Consider the following 20,688-nt stretch of genomic DNA (forward strand, 5'->3'; position numbering starts at 1 on the left):
GAGGAAAAAAAGGCAGAGCACACCAACATCAAAACATCATCCCAACTGAAAAGTATGGTGGAGGGAGCATCATGGTTTGGGGCTGCTTTGCTGCCTCAGGGCTTGGACAACTTGCTATTGACAGAAAAATGAATTCCCAAGTTTATCAAGACATTTCGCAGGAGAATGTTAGGCTATCTGTTTGCCAATTAAAGCTCAACAGAAGTTGGATGATGCAACAGGACAACGACCCAAAACACAGAAGTAAATCAAAAACAGAAGACCTCAACCCGATTGAGATGCTGTGGCATGACCTCAAAAGAGTAGTTCACACCAGACATCCCAAGAATACAGCTGAACTGAAACAGTTTTGTAAAGAGGAATGGTCCAAAATTCCTCCTGACCGTTGTGCAGGTCTGATCCGTAACTACAGAAAACGTTTGGTTGAGGTTATTGCCGCCAAAGGAGGGTCAACCAGTTATTCAAAGGGTTCACATACTTTTTACACCCTGCACAGTGAATGTTTACACGGTGTGTTCAATGAAGACATGAAAACGTATAATTGTTTGTGTGTTATTAGTTTAAGCAGACTGTGTGTCTATTGTTGTGACCTAGATGAAGATCAGACCAAATCTTATGACCAATTTATGCAGAAATCCAGGTATTTCCAAAGGGTTCAAATACATTTTCTTGCCACTGTACCTGTATTAACTTAAAGTAGTCAGAGGTTTAGTATTTGGTCCCATATTTCTAGCACGCAAAGATTACATCTTGGTTGTGACTCTACAAACTTGTTGGATGCCTCCGCTGTTTGTTTTAGTTACAGACACACAAATATCATACCCCCAAGAAATGCCAACCTCTCACCATTACAATTACATGCCTCAAACTTTCTCAGTCATCCTTATTCACGATTCCTTCAGGATTATCTGTAATCATGGAAGCATCCACATTAATGTAGAAGTGTTCTATTCTCACAAAATAATCTGAAACACAACCAAAACAAACAGCAAATGCATCCAACACGTTTGTAGAGTCACATGCTCGATGTAATCATTGTGTTCTAGGAATATGGGACCAAATACTAAACATTTGACTACAAACAGCAAATGCATCCAACAAGTTTGTAGAGTCACATGCTCAATGAAATCATTGTGTTCTAGGAATATGGGACCAAATACTAAACATCTGACTACTTTATTACACAAGTCAATTTGCCCAAATGTTTTTGGTCCTGAAAAATGGGGGGGGGGGGGGGGCTATGAACATAAAGTGCTGTAATTTCAAAACCGTTCACCCAATATAATAAATAAAATACCCTCAAATTAAATCTGACAGTCTGCACTTTAACCTCATAGTCATTGTATCATTTTCAAAGTGCTGGACTACAGAACCAAAACAACAACAAAATTGGTCACTGTCCCAATATTTGGAGCTCACTGTACATTATTTACATTACGACATGCGCTAAGTTTGTAAACAAGCATGATAACAAAGCTGTTTTTATTCACTTTCAAGTCAGTTCCATTCCATCTCCTAACATTCACTGGTACTGTACTTTATCACCTTCTGAAAATCACGGAACTTGGCATCATTAAAAGCTCTATTACAGAGCGCGGAGCCGAAAGGCGTCAGCATGCTTCAGTTCAGCTGGCGAACAGAACGAGTGTGCTCACATACTACCTTGAAAAACAAGATAGTACTGTTTGTCCATTTTGAGACACCGTAGCCAGCCACTTCCTCAAAATAGTCCGAAAAAAATAGAGACCATGTCACGTTCTGACCTTAGTTCCTTTGTTTTGTCTTTATTTTATATGGTCAGGGCGTGAGTTGGGGTGGGCAGTCTGTTTGTTTTTCTATGTTGGTTTCTGTGTTCGGCCTAGTATGGTTCTCAATCAGAGGCAGGTGTCGTTAGTCGTCTCAGAATCATACTTGGGTAGCCCTTTTCCACCTGTGTTTCGTGGGTGTTTATTTTCTGTCTTTGTGTATGTCGCCAGACAGGACTGTTTCGGTTTTCGTTCGTTCACTTTATTGTTTTTTGTATTTCAGTGTTCAGTTTTGATTAATTAAATATTACATCACAAACACTTACCATGCTGCAAATTGGTCCTCCGATCCTTCATACTACTCCTCCTCCTCAGAAGAGGAGGACGAGAACTCTTACACAACTCATGAAATCTGTCATTCAGATCTTAGTAGTGCAATTTCACATCTAACTAAGATGTTCGGTGCAGTATTTCTCAAAGACTTCGGCTTGCCTCAAGAAATAAAATGTGCCGAACAGACGAAAAAACCCTTACCGAAGTCTAAAACGAACAAAATGTCATAATATATGCACCAACTAGTCTGAACGGTTTCGGCTGGGAAGCATGTGGACGATTTTACACATAACAATACATGTCTGTAATGGTGTATCAATGGTGGCGCCATTTCCCTCAATAATCCCAGTGACAGCCACGCTCTCTACTGTAGCTATGTTAAAAATACAGTCTGGTGCACGGCTCTCTCAATTCATGTTACAGTGCACTTAGAAAGGCTGGTAAATAAAACACATTCTATCTCAAAAGCACTGTCCCAGGTATGAAGACAGACAGAGAGCTGTATGAAATAAGCTTTGTTGGAAAAGCAGAGATGGGGAGTCAGGAAGAGCAATTACACTGAGGTCAAGCTGTATGTTACCAAATCCACAGCATATGCCATGCTTATGCATAACTTGTGCTGTTAGTCAGACTGTATGTTAATAGCTCCCTTTGGACAACTTCTGTTGCGATAACACCCTTGCCCTTGATTCATTTCCCTTCAAAATCTAAACATTTATTTTCAGTCAAACAACCTCCAGTGTCTTAGGACATTAAATTAAAACTGACTGCCACGAGTCTCAATCAAATCCATTTAAGTCAGATGATGAGATTGTAATTCTCACGTCACGTTGTTTCAAAGTTGTTTTTAAGTTGACACATGCTCAACAACAAAAAACGGGCAGACCGGATCTCTCTCTCCATGCCCACGACTTGGCATTTCTCAGCATGTCATCATTTCACGAGGGCAAAAACGCACAGTAAATATGAGTTTTCCTCTATGAGCCCCAAAAAAACTGTCTCTCCCTGGGGTTAGAAAAAGGATGTGCGCTCCTCCACTTTCCCACTAATGGGTTTTTCTTTCAACGGAGAGGAGATTTCTGTCCAGCAGCTTGTACATAAAGTATCATCACAGTTGCTGAACAGTCTGCACCCACACAACCGTATGTACATACTCTAGTATGATAAAATGTAAACAGAGTGTACAAAGCATTAGGAACACTCTTTCCTCGACAGCCTGAGCAGGTGAATCCAGGTGAAAGCTATCATCCCTTAATGATGTCACTTGTTAAATCCACTACAATCCGTGTAGATAAAGGGGCGCCGACAGACACGGCAGCATGGCAAGAATTTTGCTACACCTGCAATAACATCTGCTAAATCTGTGTATGCGGCCAATACAATTTGATTTGATTTGAGGAGACAGGTTAAAAGAAGGATTTTTAAACCGTAAGACATTTGAGACATGGATTGTGTATGTGTGCCATTCAGAGGGTGAACGGGCAAGACAAAATATGTAAAGTGCCTTTGAAAAGGGTATGATAGTAGGCGGCAGACGCACCGGTTTGTGTCAAGAACTGCAACGCTGCTGGGTTTTTCCACGCTCAACAGTTTCCAGTGTGTATCAAGAATGGTCCACCCTCGAAAGGACATCCAGCCAACTTGACACAAATGTGGGAAGCATTGGAGTCAAATTGAGCCAGCATTCCTGTGGAACACTTTTGACACCTTGTTAAGTTCATACCCCAACAAATGGAGGCTATTCTAAGGGCAAAAGGGGGTGCAACTCAATGCATTCTTAAGGTTTTGTCCACTCAGTGTATGCACTGTGCTTGTAGTACTGCCAACAGTGATCTGTTTTCCATTAGGCTGAGGCTGAAACCATTTCAGTATGGTAGATAGGTTTGGGTGATCAAGTGGCTGTACACACTAAAACACAGATGTCTAAAAGCTGAATGACTATTCCAAACACATCCCCTTATATAACAGTGGAATTCTAAAAGCTATCAACTACACCCCTGGACAGTTCCACCTCTGTAGCCTACACTACAAACGGTTTCTTTAAATGTGTCATTCACACCACAGGATTAGACCTCTGTCACATTTACACACCAGCACTGTTTCCATAGTTACCCAACAGAAACAAAACTACCCATACCAGGACACACTTTGCATATATCCAAACGGGGATTTGTTTGCTCAAGCATCTCAATACACTACAGGAATATTGATGATGCGCATCATTTTTTGTTAAAGGCAAATGTGAGATTGACTCATCCGAATTCCCACAAATGAGAGTAGTGTGTTTTCACCAAATATATTGTGAAACTCCTAGAAATAACAGATTTACCCCACTGACACAGCATGATGTGTGGAATATATTATTGTGACATAATGACATTCAGAAAGATGAATCACAGAAGAAGAGATCTGTCATAACCCACGTGGGAGGGAATAGTCTACAGTGTCTGTATGTGTCAGTCATACACCAGTGTGTAGAGGTGGGGAAATGCATAGCCCCCCCCCCCCCCCCCCCCCCCCCCCCCCTCAGAGGCATAATCCATTAACAGAATACTAAAACGATAAATTATGCTTGACAAGCATCCAGTGTTAGGGCCCAAGATGTTTCTCACTGAAAACCTAAGTAAAGAAGGAAGAAATTATAACCTTTCCCACCATCCCGTATGCCCTACACCGAAAACATTGTTAACGCTCATTTTTAACATACTGTATTTTACATCCATGTATTCTGCTGTACACACTTGGCAGCTTCTATAGAATGAAAAGCAGTTTTCCTTTTAATTGCACACACACTCGTCGTCAAGGTAAGAAGGCTCTCTGTGAGGAGTGATACAGAGAGGGCAGAGGTCAAAACACTTTTACTCAAACCTGATGCAGAGAAGAAGGCCTACTTTAACGATACTTCTCCCTAATGAATCCCTCGCTCCCTTTCAAATGGATGTACAACCTCACAAGAACCTCTGTAAACACTACCTCCTTATCTACTATGAGTAGTAGAGAGCTGCAGGCTCTGGTAAAACAGAAGAATCAAACTGTAATACAGAAGTATGCTGCTACTAATAGATAAACAAATAAACATGTGCATTTATGATCGTCAGATAGGGAGTTGCGATTGGCTCATATGGTCTTGTATGGGTTTGTCAGAGTATTTTCTTTTTCTTGGCAGCCCTCTTATTTTGTGAATTGCGGCAGGAGAGAGCAGTCTACCCACAACCATGACATGCATCTGTTAAAGAGTTAAGGCAAATTCCTTTACTAATCAATTCCTGCCCCTGTTGCGCCACAACGCCAATCCAATATTTATCCTAGATTTTCAAAGCCTTGTCAGATTCGGTCATCGTCAAGTGTCTGGTTGTGCTCCACTTGGGAAAGATCAGGAGAGCCCAAAAAGATGAAAGAGCCAGCCAGCAGGGCTGATGGACAGAACAGAAACATATCTAGAATTAATTAATTTGAGCATGTGTTTAATGTCTTAATATTTGTTCTCCTTTTGTCGTGCTAAAAAACCTTTCAGGGCCTGGCTAATAGGCGCGCTGATAGAATGGGAAGATGTGCATCATTCGAACCCTATTGAAGCAGCTGGCAGCTCATCCTTGTGTTCAGAAACACACATTTCCACAACGGTTTCAAACATGCCATAATGACAATTGCAGCAATAACACGCTGCTCAATGCAAAAGAGCAGCCTACTAAATAGAACCAAATCTCAACTCCCAGCCCTGCCAACCCTGGGCTCCAACAGCTCCTCACGGACAGACGCACCTCATCACAATGTCTCCAAGACGCTCTAGTAAACACGAACACATTGTCAGCTCTGCAGTCCTCCGCTGCACTGCCTATAGTAGAACATGGTAATAGCTCAGTTTATACAGAGTATGATCATACTGGAAAAATAATTAGCAGTTGACTTAACATTGCACTACAGGAAAACAACAAACAAGCTCATAGAATGGTGTGGAGGAGCAGTGTTTGAAGAGCAAACCATGATTGCGCTGCTCTCTCTTCTCCTACCGCTAATGGGCAGATGCAAACCATTAAATACCAAATCTAGTGTAATGTACAGGACGGAACAAGTACATGATGCATATAGTAGTAGAATGTAAGATTTAACCTTGAAGGAGCTTCATGGTGTGGAATGGGATCAACGGAGATTGATTGATGTGTCGAGAAACAAAACAATCTGTTCATATGTTCCAGCAGATCCATGTGGGTGGGCTGTTCAGGGAGCGGGTTTAGGAGAAAGGTTAAGACCATGTCATCCCATCAACGAAAGGTAGTGGGTCCACTTCCTACAGTACTGACTTGCTGTAGACAGCAGTCCTACATTCACTATGGACAATACAGTGGTCAGACAACTCACACACCTCAGGCGGGTTTTCATTATAATCCATCTTTTCAGAGGAGCAGAGTCAATAGTTGGAATATGAGTGAGATTGGGTTGATGCTGAGTGATGGCGACTAAAAATGAAATTGTCATCCGTCCTCAAATGAAGCGTAGTGGCATTTAACACATTGGCAACTCTGGATAGATACATAACAAAACGGCAGAAAGGCATTGAAATGCTCTTCTAGTATGACTAGCATACAGATGGCTGTTATATGCTCATCTATCAAGGAGAGAAAATATGGCGACTATACAGTATGCTGCCTATGACTGTCATCATCAACAAGTAATGAAAATGCCAATGACCAATTTAGCCTCGATTAATCACGATTTTAGAGTCCCCACCCTTATGTCTCATCCAGTGAGTGTCGATACAATTGACAGGCAATAGACTGAATCCAGAATGATGCCCCCCCCCCCCTTCGAGTGAGAAGTGTGGTGCTTAGGCAATGACAGTAGGCCCAGACATGATCACTGTAGGGGAGACATCCACTTACTGTGGCCTCTCCCTTACAAACAGAAGATCAATCATGGTTTAGTAGCTACTAAAGTCTGAGGAAGTCTAAACATGACAGCCTAATTAAATACGTCTGCTCTGGGTCGGAGCTAGGTAATTACGTGCTCTGATGAGTTGCTTATGTTTTGTGGCAGCGTTTGAACGTTTCATCTCCATCGCTAAGGACTAATAGTCTATATTTTAAATAGCATCGACAGTCAGTCTATCTTTAGCGCTCGCGACACTTTGTTGGGTTTTGAATCACTGATTAATCGTAACGACATGTTAGTAGACGCAAAATCAAACATCGAGTAGTTTGTGGCACTGTATTCTTATGAACTATAGAGCACCGCGGAGGCCTAGAATAATATTTATATAAAAGCAGCACACCCTGGCCCTTACCCTCTTCAAAACCCAGCCTAAAACACACGACATGAACACGCCTATGAACCCTCACTAACAAGAGAGCGACGATACCCACTCAAAACCCCCAGTTCGTGTGCTTATGTAATGGGGACGCGAGCAAGCTGTGGAAAATGTCAGTCGTGACTAAATCCAGTAAAGTAGTAGGGCTGAGTAGCCAAAGTAAGAGACAGGCGGCGGATTCCATTATGAAGGTAGTTGGATTTCACACACAGCTTCCTCTCGGTCTCTCTCGCGCACGCGCGCGCTCTCTCTCTCACTCTCACTCTCTTTGGAGCTGAGCTATAAAGGGCTGTGGGGTTATGTGCAGTCTAAAGCCATGTTAGAGGTGGAGACAATCAAATTCTATGGTGATTTCTCTTTAACTACTATGAAAATGCAGCAAGATCTAGGACACATAGAAAAGCCACATACAATGCCGAATGCCATTGAAAAGCCTACTGTAGCGCTGCACGCCCTTAATAAGCACCAGTGTGTGATATTAAGTATAGTCCCTCTCCAGGACTTGAGCCAGTGATGGAGAAAACATATTCCGCAATTGTTACAGAAATCCCAATGAAACCACGAAGCCTGGCAAAGCGTCTGGGTAGCCAAAATAAGCTCATGATGAAAGGGAGGATACATTCCAATGCATTGATCCAGATGGTTGGTATTCGTCATTCGGAGTCAAAGTGGCTCTCTCACCATTTGATGGCTGAGACAGTGACGTGAGTTTCTAGGGCCGAGGGATTGATTAGATAAAACTGTGGCAGGTCAAAGATGTGTTTTATGGATTTCTCAAATACCACAGTATGCAAATGAACAAGGCACTAAGAGTCTACGAAAACAAGAGAAAGCCTCAGAAATGGCCTGACATGGAGATGATTGAGAAAATGGCTTTTTATTCGCGGTACCCCAATGGCTCATTTGAATAACCTTACCTTGAATGGCAAACAAATGAACATTACTAGGCCAGATGAAGGAGCTAACAAACTTTTTTCTAAACAGAACATTTTGTAGTAATCTTGAACCCTTGAAAATGAAACACAATCCCTTGGGGGGAGTATTTTGGTTTCAGAGTTGCTCATGAAGTGTTGTAAATCTCTTCTGTAATCATAGCAGGGGACTTTCGGGCATGCTTATTCAAAAAACACACAATGCACATTGACAGTATTCGATAGCTGAACTATCGCAGTTGAGAGTAAAGCCTGTTTCAAAGGAAACCGTGCGTATCGTGCCAATAAAGAAAGTTGAGTAACATAGCCTGTTTATAATAAGAAGTCTTATAAATCCTATTATTGAACAAAATAAAACACCTCAGGGATTTTTGTAAGACAGATCGCAATGATTTTATCAATTCGGATTTCAATTGTATTCTGATTAAGTATAGACTTCCACAACCATACAATCAGAGGTCAGTATAATAGCCCAGTCAAATATAATTTGTGTCACAATCCTAAACTAAACAAACCAGTCAATAGACATTCACACAGATAACCTTTCAACAGCTTCACTCAAAATCTGTTTGGCCAATTCAAATCTCTCAGATATCTGCTTCAACAGACTAGATGTTTCCATCAAACCCCATACTATCTCAGAGAAATGGTAACTATCCAAAGTGACAGAGAGTCTGTATGTTTATGATGTCGGAACAGGGTAACAGAGGCTCACGTCTGGATTGGCCCCCTAGCACAGGTCCCGGGCTGGGTAAACTATTAACTAGGCAGCAGTAAATCCACTTAGTAATCACAGGGTTGTTTAAACAACCGCACAAAGTCCAAATCACCAGTGGTATTACTACAGCAGTGTCACAGAGCCAAAGGCCTCAGTCTCACCAGTTACCACCATCAGTATGTCCAGCTTGGTGCTGTTTCTAAGAGAGGTTCTCAGGGAGGTCCCTGGATGGCTGCTGTGGTTTGGGGTCTTCCTGCCTGTCACTCTGCTGTTGATACAGATCATGGTTTACCTGAATTGGAAGCTGAAGGAAGGTAATTTAACTGCACTCTGCTTTATCTGTCATAACAGCTAACAAATTAGTGATTTTTAACAATATGCAATTAGATGAGACAGATTGTCAATATCTATATCTTCTTATTTGTCTGTAACATACTACTTGTAGAATATTGCTATTGGACAATTAGCCCGTGTAAACCTGGTATGATTTGACATGCATTGGCATAGAAAAAGGGCTTCTTTTTAAACAAACAAAAAAATACAATTTTGAAAACAGTTCACCCTGTCTGAAAGACCTATAGCAGTCATTGGAAAGCTTCTTAGTGTGGAGCTGGCCTGACGGCTTAGTCACTGGTCATTCTTTTCTCAACTTCTTCATTATTGATAGTATTACTGATGGAGCTCTGCCTCTCAGCTGGGCTCAGGCCTCACAGCTTTCAAACCCTGCTGGCTGTAGACAGAGATGTGACCACACACAGACACAAAGAGACAGACTGACTATATTATTTCTTTATCTCAGTAGAGGCAGAGTTGTCTGCAGCACCTTACCCCAGGGACATGGCCTCCAGGCAGCACAACAGAACCACATCACCCAGGCAGAGACGACGGGCTGGGGGGAGAATGTACACCTAAGAAGGGGAAGTGTGGATGGCCCCACGCTGGATATTGCCCTGCTGGGTACAGTACAGCCTTCTGAGAACTCATTTGCAAACAGAACAGTGTCACAGTGAGAGTACAGTGGATGGAGATGCTGAATATAAGTACTGAGGACTGTCCACCAACAGATCATGGATAAAACACGAGCTAAGCCATGGATGGAGTGAAGCAACAACCAATATGGAATTCCAAATTACGGTTAACAAGGTGTTGGAATGCAGAGACAAAGTACATTTTTTATTGCTGCAATTATAGTGTTTATTATACCTTTCTAAGAATGGTTCAAGATATTTTCAGAATATTTCCTTATGGTTGAAAAGGTTAAGAAACTGAGAAGTCCACAAAAAGCTTTTGTTAAAGGGATACTTCAGTGTTTTGGTACTGAGGCCCTTTATCTACTTCCGCAGAGTCAGATTAACTTGTGGATACCGTTTTCATGTCTCTGCGTGTAGTTTTAAGGAAGTTGCTAGCATGCTAGCAGATACTTATAGACTTCCCATGTATTGTATTAAAGAATGTAATTTTTATGTTAACATATTTACTTAGGATCTCACTTGGTGAGATAAAAAAAAAAGTAATTAACTACTGAAAACACTAACTAGATTTTAAATTTTGTTCAACTACCACCAAGCTACTGCAAAATATAGTTCAATTACTAGCTGAACTACATATAGTTCACTACTCCCTAACACTGGTAAAAAGGAACCAAACTCATCCAATCAGAGAATAACAACATTTTATTTCAACAGTGTTACACAGAGGGTGGGGTGGCTGTGGGGGAGACAACATTTTAAAGCTGCTAAAAATCTAAGATTATTTGCTATACACTGGGCCCAAATAGCAAATTGACATCGTCATTGGGTTTGGTGAGGTTTGTCAGATTGCAGAGAGAGCTAAGGGCAGCCATCTTCTTTACCTACAGGTAAAAGATAAAAACAGTGGCAATTTTGTGTATTTCTTTTAGTTGTCAAAAAACCTCTGAAATATATTAAAAATATTTAAGAAGGGGCAAAAAAAAACACATAATCTAAATCAGTTTACTGATTGACAAAGAAAGATAGCAAAAAAATATATATGTTTCTACAAATATATTTCTGATTAATGATGCCAGAAAGTTATGGAAAAGCAAAAGTTTCCAAGCTGCCTATGTGTTTCATGTTTTAAATGTCAATTTTGTTGTGTTTTTTCTGAGGGAGGTACAGGAAAAGCACCTGCCCTTTAATGGAATGTTTTAGTTATGACTGCATAGAGAAGAACATGTGTTGGCACTGTAGTGCAATGTACAAAATGACACAGCGCTTCGTCCTTTGCTAGTCCCTTGGAAACTCACCCAATTAAATACAATTTGCTGTTACTCCTTGTCCCCAGAAACTGATAAACATTTGACTCTAAGAGAACATGGAAGAAGACCAGGACCAAAGCTAATATAATATAATACCTGTCCACCTGCAACTGCATGAATACAGGAAGATAGATATTGAAATGACTTTCTCATAACATTACCCGTCTGTACATACTAGGAATGTGAATACTACTCAACAATAAAAATGACCACTTGATAAATCCTGTCTGGTTCTAATAATGGCAGAATTTTTTTTCTTATTTTTGCAAAAAGCACAAAACAATTTAAACACGCTACAAATGTTAGCTAAGTGGTTTTCTTCTGAGTGATAAAAAAAAAAGAAGGAACGTGTGCAATGAAACACAGGAGTTCAGCCTCGGGGTTGTCCGACAATCTTCCCACCAGGTTGACTCTCGGTTTGGGAGATGACAGGAGGTTCTCAAACATCCAAGTATGAACTTCACAGGCTCTCAGCTCTGCGAAAGAGAAAGAATTGAAGGACTGAATATTCTATTCAACATGAAGGAGAGTTGAGTGCCACCAACTGGAGTCATTTTACAGAGAAGGTCCAACGTGTCTGGAGATTTAATCAAAATCACCTAAAATAACTTGGTATGGTAATGCAACTGCCTTGCACTGATTAACAGTGTATTATACAGTTGATCATATCTGCTATTTTGTTGCTCTTCTAATTTAATTAGGGAGATTTAAATCGGCTTCGGCGAAAGTGGCTGAATCGCCTTGAGCTAAAGAGCTACTACAGCAGAAATTGGATTCTCATTACATACTAGCCGAATGGGATTAAAAGACACCATGTCCCTAACGCAAACCCAAAACCAGGTAGTACTCCAGCGTCTGCTTCAAAGTCTTTTGATGAGCGAGGCATCGCTCACGTCCTGCCAGGTACAGTTCCTTCAGAAAGTATTCACACCCCTCGACCTTTTCCTCATGTTGTTGTGTTACAGCCTGAATTTACAATGGATTCAATTGACTTTTTTTGTGTGTGTCACCGCCCTACACACACATTGTCAACATGGAATTACATTTTTACTGAAATGTCTTGAGTCAATAAGTATTCAGCCCCTTTGTTATGGCAAGCTTAAATAGGTTCAAGAGTAAAGATTTTCTTAGCATGTCACACAAGTTGGATGGACTCACCCTGTGTGCATTAAGTGTTGAACATGATTTGTGAATGACGACCTCATCTCTGTACCCCACACATACAATTATCTGTGAAGACCATCAGTCGAGCAGTGCATTCGAAACACAGATTCAACCATAAAGATCAGGGAGGTTTTCCAAAGCCTCACAAAGACAGGCACCATTTGGCAGAGGAGAAAAAAAATACAAAAAGCAGACGTGGAATACCCCTTTGAGCATGGTGACGTTATTAATTACACTTTGGATGGTGTATCAATACATCCAGTCACTAGAAAGATACAGGCGTCCTTCCTAACTCAGTTGCCGGAAAGGAAGGAAACTGCTCATTGATTTCACCATGAGGCCAATGGTGACTTTAAAACAGTTAGAGTTTAATGGCTGTGATAGGAGAAACTGAGGATGGATCAACAACATTGTAGTTACTCCACAATACTAACCTAATTGACAAGAGTGAAAAGAAGGAAGCCTGTACAGAATACAAATATTCCAAAACATGCATCCTGTTTGCGACAAGGCACTAAAGTAATAGTGCAAGACATATGGCAAAGCAATTAACTTTTGTCCTGAATACAAAGTGTTATGTTTAGGGCAAATCCAATAACACATTACTGAGTACCACTCCATATTTTCAAGCATAGTGGTGGCTGCATCATGTTATGGGTATGCTTGTGATCGTTAAGAACTGAGAGGTTTTTCAAGGCAAAAACAAACAAACATATGGAATGGAGCTAAGCACAGGCGAAATCATACAGGAAAACCTGGTTCAGTCTGTTTTCCACCAGACATGGGGTGATGAATTCACCTTTCAGCAGGACATAAGGTCAAATCTACACTAGAGTTGCTTATACCAAGAAGACAGTGTATGTTCCTGAGTGTCTGAGTTACAGTTGACATAAATCTGCTTGAAAATCTATGGCAAGACCTGGAAATGGTTGTCTAGCAATGAGCAACAACCGATTTGACAGAGCTTTAAGAATTTTGAAAATAATAATGGGCAAATGTTGCACAATTCAAGTGTGGAAAGCTCTTAGAGACTTACTCAGAAAAACTCAGCTGAAATCGCTGCCAAAGGTCATTCTAAAATGTATTGACTCAAGGGATGAATACTTTGGTTGAATCAATTTTCTTTTGTCCACTTTGACAGAGTATTTTGTATGAATAGTTAAAAAAAAAATAAAAAATAAAAAAATTCATCCCACTTTGTAACACAAAGTCATGGGGTGTGAATACTTTCTGAAGGCTCTGTAGGTAGACAAGACAAAAGCACTTGATGATCTGACAAGGGGGACCACAAAATTCTCACTGAAGGGTAAATACGCTGCTACACCAATCAAAGCGCCTTTCTATTCTCAGCAGCCGCTGCAGTCATGCTTATTTCCCTCCATAACTGGAGAGGATGACAGAACTAACAAGCGGGAAGGGCTGGCTCAGGCCGGAGGTCTATCGGGTCCTCCTCTGAAGTGGTGGAAATACCTTTAGCACATTGTATTGCCGATGGATTTTAAGCAATAGCTTAACTGTAATGTAAACAAGTTCCTGTGCATTGGACGGCTGCCATGACGGTCTGAGCAAACGACCAATGGACATACCGCTAAATGGGCAGGGTGTAGGCAGAGCAATGAGTTGGTTGGACAGAGTAATACCAAAGTAATCAAGGAATTTTATCCACCAAGCACCCCTGAATCGACTATATTTAACAATTGTCTATGAGCCTCTGCCTTGCTGTGGGTACATTTGATCCTATTGTGTGAATCCATTTCTGGCTCCTATTTGATGGGCCCATAGATACTGATTTATGACTGAGTTGTATTCAAGACAATTCTCTGGGCTTGATCCAAGCTTCATGAGACTTCAATGGATTGGAATGGTTCCAACTCCAGGGGTTGACAAGGTCGAGTGACTGTTAAAAGAGCTATTGTGAAGGGCTTTCACGCTAGCAACCCACAGGGAATATTTGTTTTCTCTTCTCCTCCATTACACCAATTAATTACCATTGTCATTAATCTGCTCTTCCTGTGTGTATGAGGGGTCATCTGTCTGGTGGAGAGTGTGCTTCCACAGTCTGCCAGTACTGTGCATATTAGAATACAGATGGTAACGTCACGAGGTTAGTAAAGCCAGTGGAACAAAACATTTTGACCAGAAAAAGTGACACATCTGCAGATGTTTGGTTTGCTGACATTTTGTATGAACTTTACAATTCGTCCTCAGTCATAAGTGCAGACAGAGGAAACGTGGAGTTAAGAGAAAAGATGGAGATCTCAAAGAAAAAGACAAGGAGACAGTCAGTTCCACCCTGTGGGGGACTTACTTCCGGCGGATGCCTGTGATGTGCTGTTGGTTTGGGCTAGAAGAGCCACTATAGAATCCTAACAGAGGGGGACTAACCTTTACCACTTACCCCTATAAATCCCCTAATCACCACACCCCTGGGCCTCCTGGTGGCTTCTGTTCCTTACCTGGCGCCTCAGTCCTCGCCCTCCTCTGCCAGCTCTGTCTCTTTGTGGACCACCACCCGAGTCACTGACATGTCAGGGTGCTGCTCTTTGGCTTCCTTTATAGCCTGGGCCAAGGCCTACCCGGGGTGGCAACATGCCACGGCAACAACACACCCAAAAGGAAAGGGAGACGATGGCATTAACGGAAATAAAGGAGAACAAAGGAACAGAAAAACAGACAAACAAAATGGAGGCGCTATGGATACAGATGAGAAATGTAGCAGCGACAACAACAAAAAAACAGCAAAACATAAAATGAAGACAAAGGATGGGAGGGTGGGGGGAGGAATGGAAAGCATGGCTTGGACATCTGCCCATGCTTGTGCCTTTGGGGTTTGGGAAGAACTTCTACTATGGAAACATATGTTGTTGTGAATTTTGGTGAGTTCTTTAGGGACTTCTTTGCGAGGAGTGTATCGGTCTGCTGTACTCTTTGGCTTAATGACCAGATGAGCTCTCATACGGAGGTAAAAGACCCATGCCACTATAAATCAGAGCGAGGTCTTTTCACAGGGATCGATGCATCTCTTTCAGCTGAGACATTGATTGAAAACACTTAAGTCCTCTTCTTATTGCCATTTCTAGTCTAAAGGAGCAGCCACCAGAGATACTGGGCCACCACATTGAATTCTCATTCTTGCTAAAAATGGCCAATAATATATTCTCTTAGATACACCACTTAACTGAACATATGAGCGCTTGACCTCAGTCAGTAGTATGGCACATTCTCATATCTCCATTAGTATAAAATGTAGGAAACATTTTGACAGAAGTGTAATAAGCCGACATCTTTCTTTCAGTAATACAAGCTGTTGTGGTGTGTAATTGGTCCCACCGGAGGACGTGTCTGATGTGTGACTGACTGACGCTCACCTGATCGTGGTCGATGTCCGAGTCTCCGGTGATGACAATGCGCTTCTCGATCCTGGTTTCTGAGAGACCGCCTTTTAATGTCTGCAAACAGCCAGGTGTTCAGGATAAGTGCACAGACGTACTGCACGAGTAAAACAACACATCCTTCAGGCCTCGGGTTTCCCAAAAGCACCTTAAGGCTAAGTTCATCGTTAGAACCACTGTAGGAGCATCGTTAAAATCTCAGAACTGTTTCCCAAAAACTATCGTTACTAAAGTTGCACTTGAAAATGCTTGTCATTTACAGCCGGCCTCAAACCAGAACAGCTAAGTGCCTTGTTAAATGCTTTTTTGCCCTTCCGCGCCACTTGATACATAGCTCTCTTCTAAACATATAATCAAGATGTTTATCTCTCTCTCTCTGTGTGTGACCGCTGATAACTTCAGAACGAAGTTTACTACAAATACAAAGTTGCCAAAGTCTTTGCAATTGTTACAAACAAGCAAAGGGTAAAAATGCTTCAAATTAAAACGGAGATGACTGCATTAAAATTTGGATTTGTTTAACCCTTTTTAGGTTATTACATGATTCCATGTGTTATTACATAGTTTTGATGTTTTCACTATTATTCTACAATATAGAAAATAGTAAATATAAAGAAAAACCCTGGAATGAGTAGGTGTCCAAACTTTTGACGGGTACTGTATTTCAATAATATTGAAAAACATTTCATGTTCAATCAATTGAGTTCTATTTTGCTAATTGTAGGCTACTGTCTGTCATTTTTCTCAATTTCAGCAAGGTAGCCTAGCGATTAAGGGCGTTGGACAAGTAACTGAAAGGCTGCTGGTTCGAATACCCGAGCTGACGAGCTAAACATTTGTCGATATGCCCTTATGTAAAGGCACTTAACCCTTGCATAAGGGCACATCGGAGTAGAGGAAAATCAGAATTCTTCAGCAGTCTGCTAGCAACACTGTCCACTGATGTTTGGGGTCTGTTGAAGCCAGGTGCGGCACACAAACTTGGCCTGAGGTTTAGCATCTATGAGTCTGCACCAAGTCACAACAGAGGAATTCTGCCTGGGCTGGGTAGGTGCCAGTCACAGCCCCAAGCATCAACACAACAGACTACAGAGCAGGCTGCTCTACATTTGCACACAGATTACACAGAATAATGCTGCCAGATGGGAATCCAATCCTCCCTGCCAGAGTCCACAGTTTACATACCATGGCGTTTACACAATAGACCAGGGAGTGCTGGGCTGTTACCTTGCTGATGGATGTGGCTTTGAGGTTACCATGACAAAGCGTGCGGTTGCCACGGCGAAGTGTGCGGCTGCGCGGCTACCATGGTGACGCGTGGGGGGTGTCACTGTGGTGACGTGTAGTTACCTTGGTGATGTGTGTGGTGGTGGTGGTGCACAGTGACTCCGAGGTAATGGTTTGGGCCGTCATGAGAACGCCTGGTTCGCCGTCTCCGCTGCCGTCCAGCTGGAGAACACACACGGAGCCAGTTAGAGCATCATATCGCCCGTCTAAACACTAGCCGTTTAGTGGTAGAGGGCCTACCTGTGCAGCTTCGTACGTGATGGTCTTTGTCTCGGTGTGCACGATGGGAACCTCCTTAGTGGCAATCTCGGTCTTCTGGGCCGCAAACGTGTCTGAGATGGTCACCATCTCGGTCTTCACCACAGGTGGCTGAGGAGGGGGTAGGGGGAGAGAGAGTCATGACAGAGACCCACACTTCACATATACCAAGGGCAAAGGCAAACACAGCACAAACCTCTAAAGAAGTAGGAACAGAACTCACGCACAGGCTGCAAATGAACGTTACAAAAATGCACAGAACTATAAACGACAATGTCTTTGGCGTAACCATGCAACCAAGCGCATGCAAGCGAAGTTACCTACTGAAAATGCAAAATGAAGCAAACGAAGCAAATAATAGAGGTTGTTGGAACTCGGATGTAACGGTACAATGCATTTTTGCTTTGATCTTTGCCACAGGCGACCAACAGCACAGCACGATACAGACATGCATTGACTTTCCCACAAATGAACGGTGTGACATTTAAGTAAGTGGTTGGGAGGATGAGTCCTTGAAGACCGCCAAGGCAGAGACAAAAACCCAATTAATGCCAGTGACTCATCTCAACCAACAACTTAACCAAATAAAGACCCAATACAGGGAAGGGGACACACTTCACATGCTGTAACACACACACACACACACTTCACATGCTGTAACACACACACACACACAAGTGCCATGCACTGCACAACAACGCCTCCACTCCCACGCAATTCTCAGCGCCATCTCTGCCAGTGCGTTCACAAACACAGGGACCAGGGCCGACACACACATATGTATAGTGTATATGTATGTTTACGTGCTCACAGTATGTATAATGTAAAGTAAAAACAAAACACCAACAGAAACGTGGTGGACAGAGGTGGCGATGATTACAGTGAAGTAGTCTGGGGGACAGATCCACAGTAGAGTAGGGCAGAGCTTTGGCACAGATGCACAACGGAAGGTGCTGCTTGGGGGATGTTAGCCATTACTTCTTACGATTATCACTTATCATTTAACTTCCTTTAGCGAAAATTAGCCCAAGGGACCGCTGTGCAGGTGAAAGGCCTTCAGCCTTCCGTTGCTGTGGCGCTCAGGTGCTGAGCGTCAGAAGCACGGACAGACAGCGTAGAGAAGCAGCAGGCAGGTACAATATGAAGGTAGGTAGGTAGCTAGGTATGTAGTAGGTAGGTAGGTAGGTGGGTGGTGGTGGTCAGAAGTGCGTAGTATGCAGCAGCAGGCTAGGCGACGGGCCGTGCTCTGCACTACGCAGGTCTGGGAGACGGCAGCCATTCATTTACCTCAGAGCAACAAATAACCTGGGGGAGGCGCTCTGTCTCGGAGTGAGACGCGTCCCCATTGACTCTGGGCTCCTCCTCCTCCTCCTCCTCTTCCAGGGCCACGGGGCCGGGATGGCCCTCGGGGGACTCGGCGTGCCCATTAGGGGCCTCGTCAGGGGTAACCAGGATGTCCTCGGGGCTCTCCTCCGCCACAGGGGCTAGTTGTGGTTCTGTCGCTGAGTTTTCTTCCACTACTGCAGGGACAGGCTGGGCCTTTACCTCGACCACTGGCTCTGGGAGTGGTTCTGCAGCTGGCTCTTCATTGACTTGCTGTTCCTCCTCCTCCTCCCCTTCTTCCTCGGGCTCTTCTTTGATCTGGTCAACTGAGGCGCTGACGGTGACTTGCGGATGGTACTCCCCCGCCTCCTCCTCCTCCTCTTCCTCACTGTCCGAGGACACGCTCACAGGCCTCTTCTGCTCTTCCATAACTTCGTCCTTGGGCTTCTCGACCTCAGACTCCACGGCGACGTGGGTGATCACCTCAGGAGTGGTTATGGTGACGGAACCTTTGGGGGCCACCCTGATCTCCTCGACGACTACCGTCTCTTCTATCTCAACTTCTGCTGCCTGCCATGCCGCCTCGCCGGATTTCTGTTTATCATCTGCGCTCTACACCAGAGAACAAAAACAACAAACGGGATGGAGAGAGAACAACAAAGACGTAAAAGATGACCACACAACCCAACAAAGAACAACGACACCACCAACTGAAAAAAAGGCAACGCAACGAATATAAGGACGGATGGAAATGGCAACAGATGGAGAACGGGCAGCGTAACAGCAACCAGAAAAAGGAGAGATAAATAGAGAGATGGATGACTAGAAGAAGAGATGGCTGAAATGAAAAAGGAGAGATGAGCTGGAAGTTAAGTATATGTGTGGGAGGGAGATGGAGCAGGGGTGGGGGCAGTGTTAGATGGGGGGGGACCACCTTGGCGACCGTGTCCACCGTGAGGTCAGGGAGAGGCTCCTGGGTTCTGGATGGGGGGCATCTCTGTGGAACGTAAAGGCAACCAACAGGCAGCGGTCACTCACACACATCAGCATGACATTAGGAATCACTAGGGTTACCATAGCACTGAACAGGTTTCCCCGTTTTAGGAGAGAGAGACTGTCTCTCTCTCTCTCTGACATGCACAAAACATGACCACCTCACTACCCATCTGTAGGAAGGGACCCTTTAACAGTTCTACAGCATGTAAAACACATTTAGTAACACTGTCCACTCAAATGAGACAGAACACAAGCATTCAAAGAAAGAAATGGCAATTGACAGAAGCGTATGAAATGACAAGAAAATATTCATGCCAAAGTTTATGGCCAGCCTGGTTTGCTCTATAATCTCTTACAGCGTGTGTGCAAAATGAGTAGGTGCTTATATTATATTTGCATCATATTGTGCACTGCCAAGCCAACACAACTAGTCACCATAATAGGTTATACTACTTTGATTGTGTGTGGTAGTCGGGACTGGTCATGAACTTGGTGTGGCAGAGTTAGAGAGATGCGCCATGGGACAATACATTAGTGGTCTCATGGGCAGCGACCTGATGTTTTGTTGGCTTTGATTCATCTGTACTGAGGAGCACCTCGGTAGTGAGTAGAGCCGAGGCCAGAGGGCCAGACGCAGTGACTACAGCGCCCTCTGCTGCTCGCCTAGTGGTAGTGCAGCCGGGATCAACCAGACCAGACTCGCAGGCAAATTTACTGAATAAAATGGAGGTCATTTCCTCTTCCAAGCTCTACACAGGTTAGAGAATGACAAAGCAAAGATGTCAGAGTTAGAGGAAGGACATACATTACTGGAGAGAAGGTAGTCTACACACACAGTGCAACGCAACAGAAGATATAGAAGTGCCCTTAAAACTATACAGTGGCTGAGTGATTGAGTGCAGTTTTGAGACAGGGATGTTGGAGGTGTGCGTTCTAGGAATGAGGCAGCACATGTCG

At 43.1% G+C, this 20,688-nt stretch overlaps 1 protein-coding gene and 1 long non-coding RNA gene across 27 annotated transcripts in view; one reads left to right on the forward strand and one right to left on the reverse strand.

Moving 5' to 3' along the window:
* Positions 1-9,142: 9,142 nt before the first annotated feature.
* On the forward strand, positions 9,143-11,532 carry LOC110522178. Its single transcript, XR_002473263.2, has 2 exons — positions 9,143-9,347; positions 9,833-11,532. It is a non-coding gene; the product is annotated as an uncharacterized LOC110522178 (long non-coding RNA).
* Positions 10,689-20,688, reverse strand: part of epb41l2 (erythrocyte membrane protein band 4.1 like 2) — an 86,212-nt gene continuing 76,212 nt past the window's right edge. For 6 of the 26 annotated variants that reach the window (XM_036975738.1, XM_036975737.1, XM_036975741.1 and 3 more), the window contains 8 exons: positions 20,286-20,480; positions 19,670-19,732; positions 18,700-19,347; positions 17,395-17,523; positions 17,218-17,316; positions 15,844-15,924; positions 14,932-15,047; positions 10,689-11,787 (listed from right to left, as the gene is read on the reverse strand). In XM_036975738.1, the coding sequence (XP_036831633.1) occupies positions 14,940-15,047; positions 15,844-15,924; positions 17,218-17,316; positions 17,395-17,523; positions 18,700-19,347; positions 19,670-19,732; positions 20,286-20,480 (1,323 nt within the window). In that variant the 3' untranslated portion in view covers positions 10,689-11,787; positions 14,932-14,939. The remainder of the gene's footprint in view (positions 11,788-14,931; positions 15,048-15,843; positions 15,925-17,217; positions 17,317-17,394; positions 17,524-18,699; positions 19,348-19,669; positions 19,733-20,285; positions 20,481-20,688) is intronic. The other 20 variants (XM_036975747.1, XM_036975751.1, XM_036975755.1 and 17 more) reach the window with 8 other exon arrangements.

Source organism: Oncorhynchus mykiss, chromosome 4, assembly GCF_013265735.2.
Source record: "Oncorhynchus mykiss isolate Arlee chromosome 4, USDA_OmykA_1.1, whole genome shotgun sequence".
NCBI classification, from domain to species: domain Eukaryota; kingdom Metazoa; phylum Chordata; class Actinopteri; order Salmoniformes; family Salmonidae; genus Oncorhynchus; species Oncorhynchus mykiss.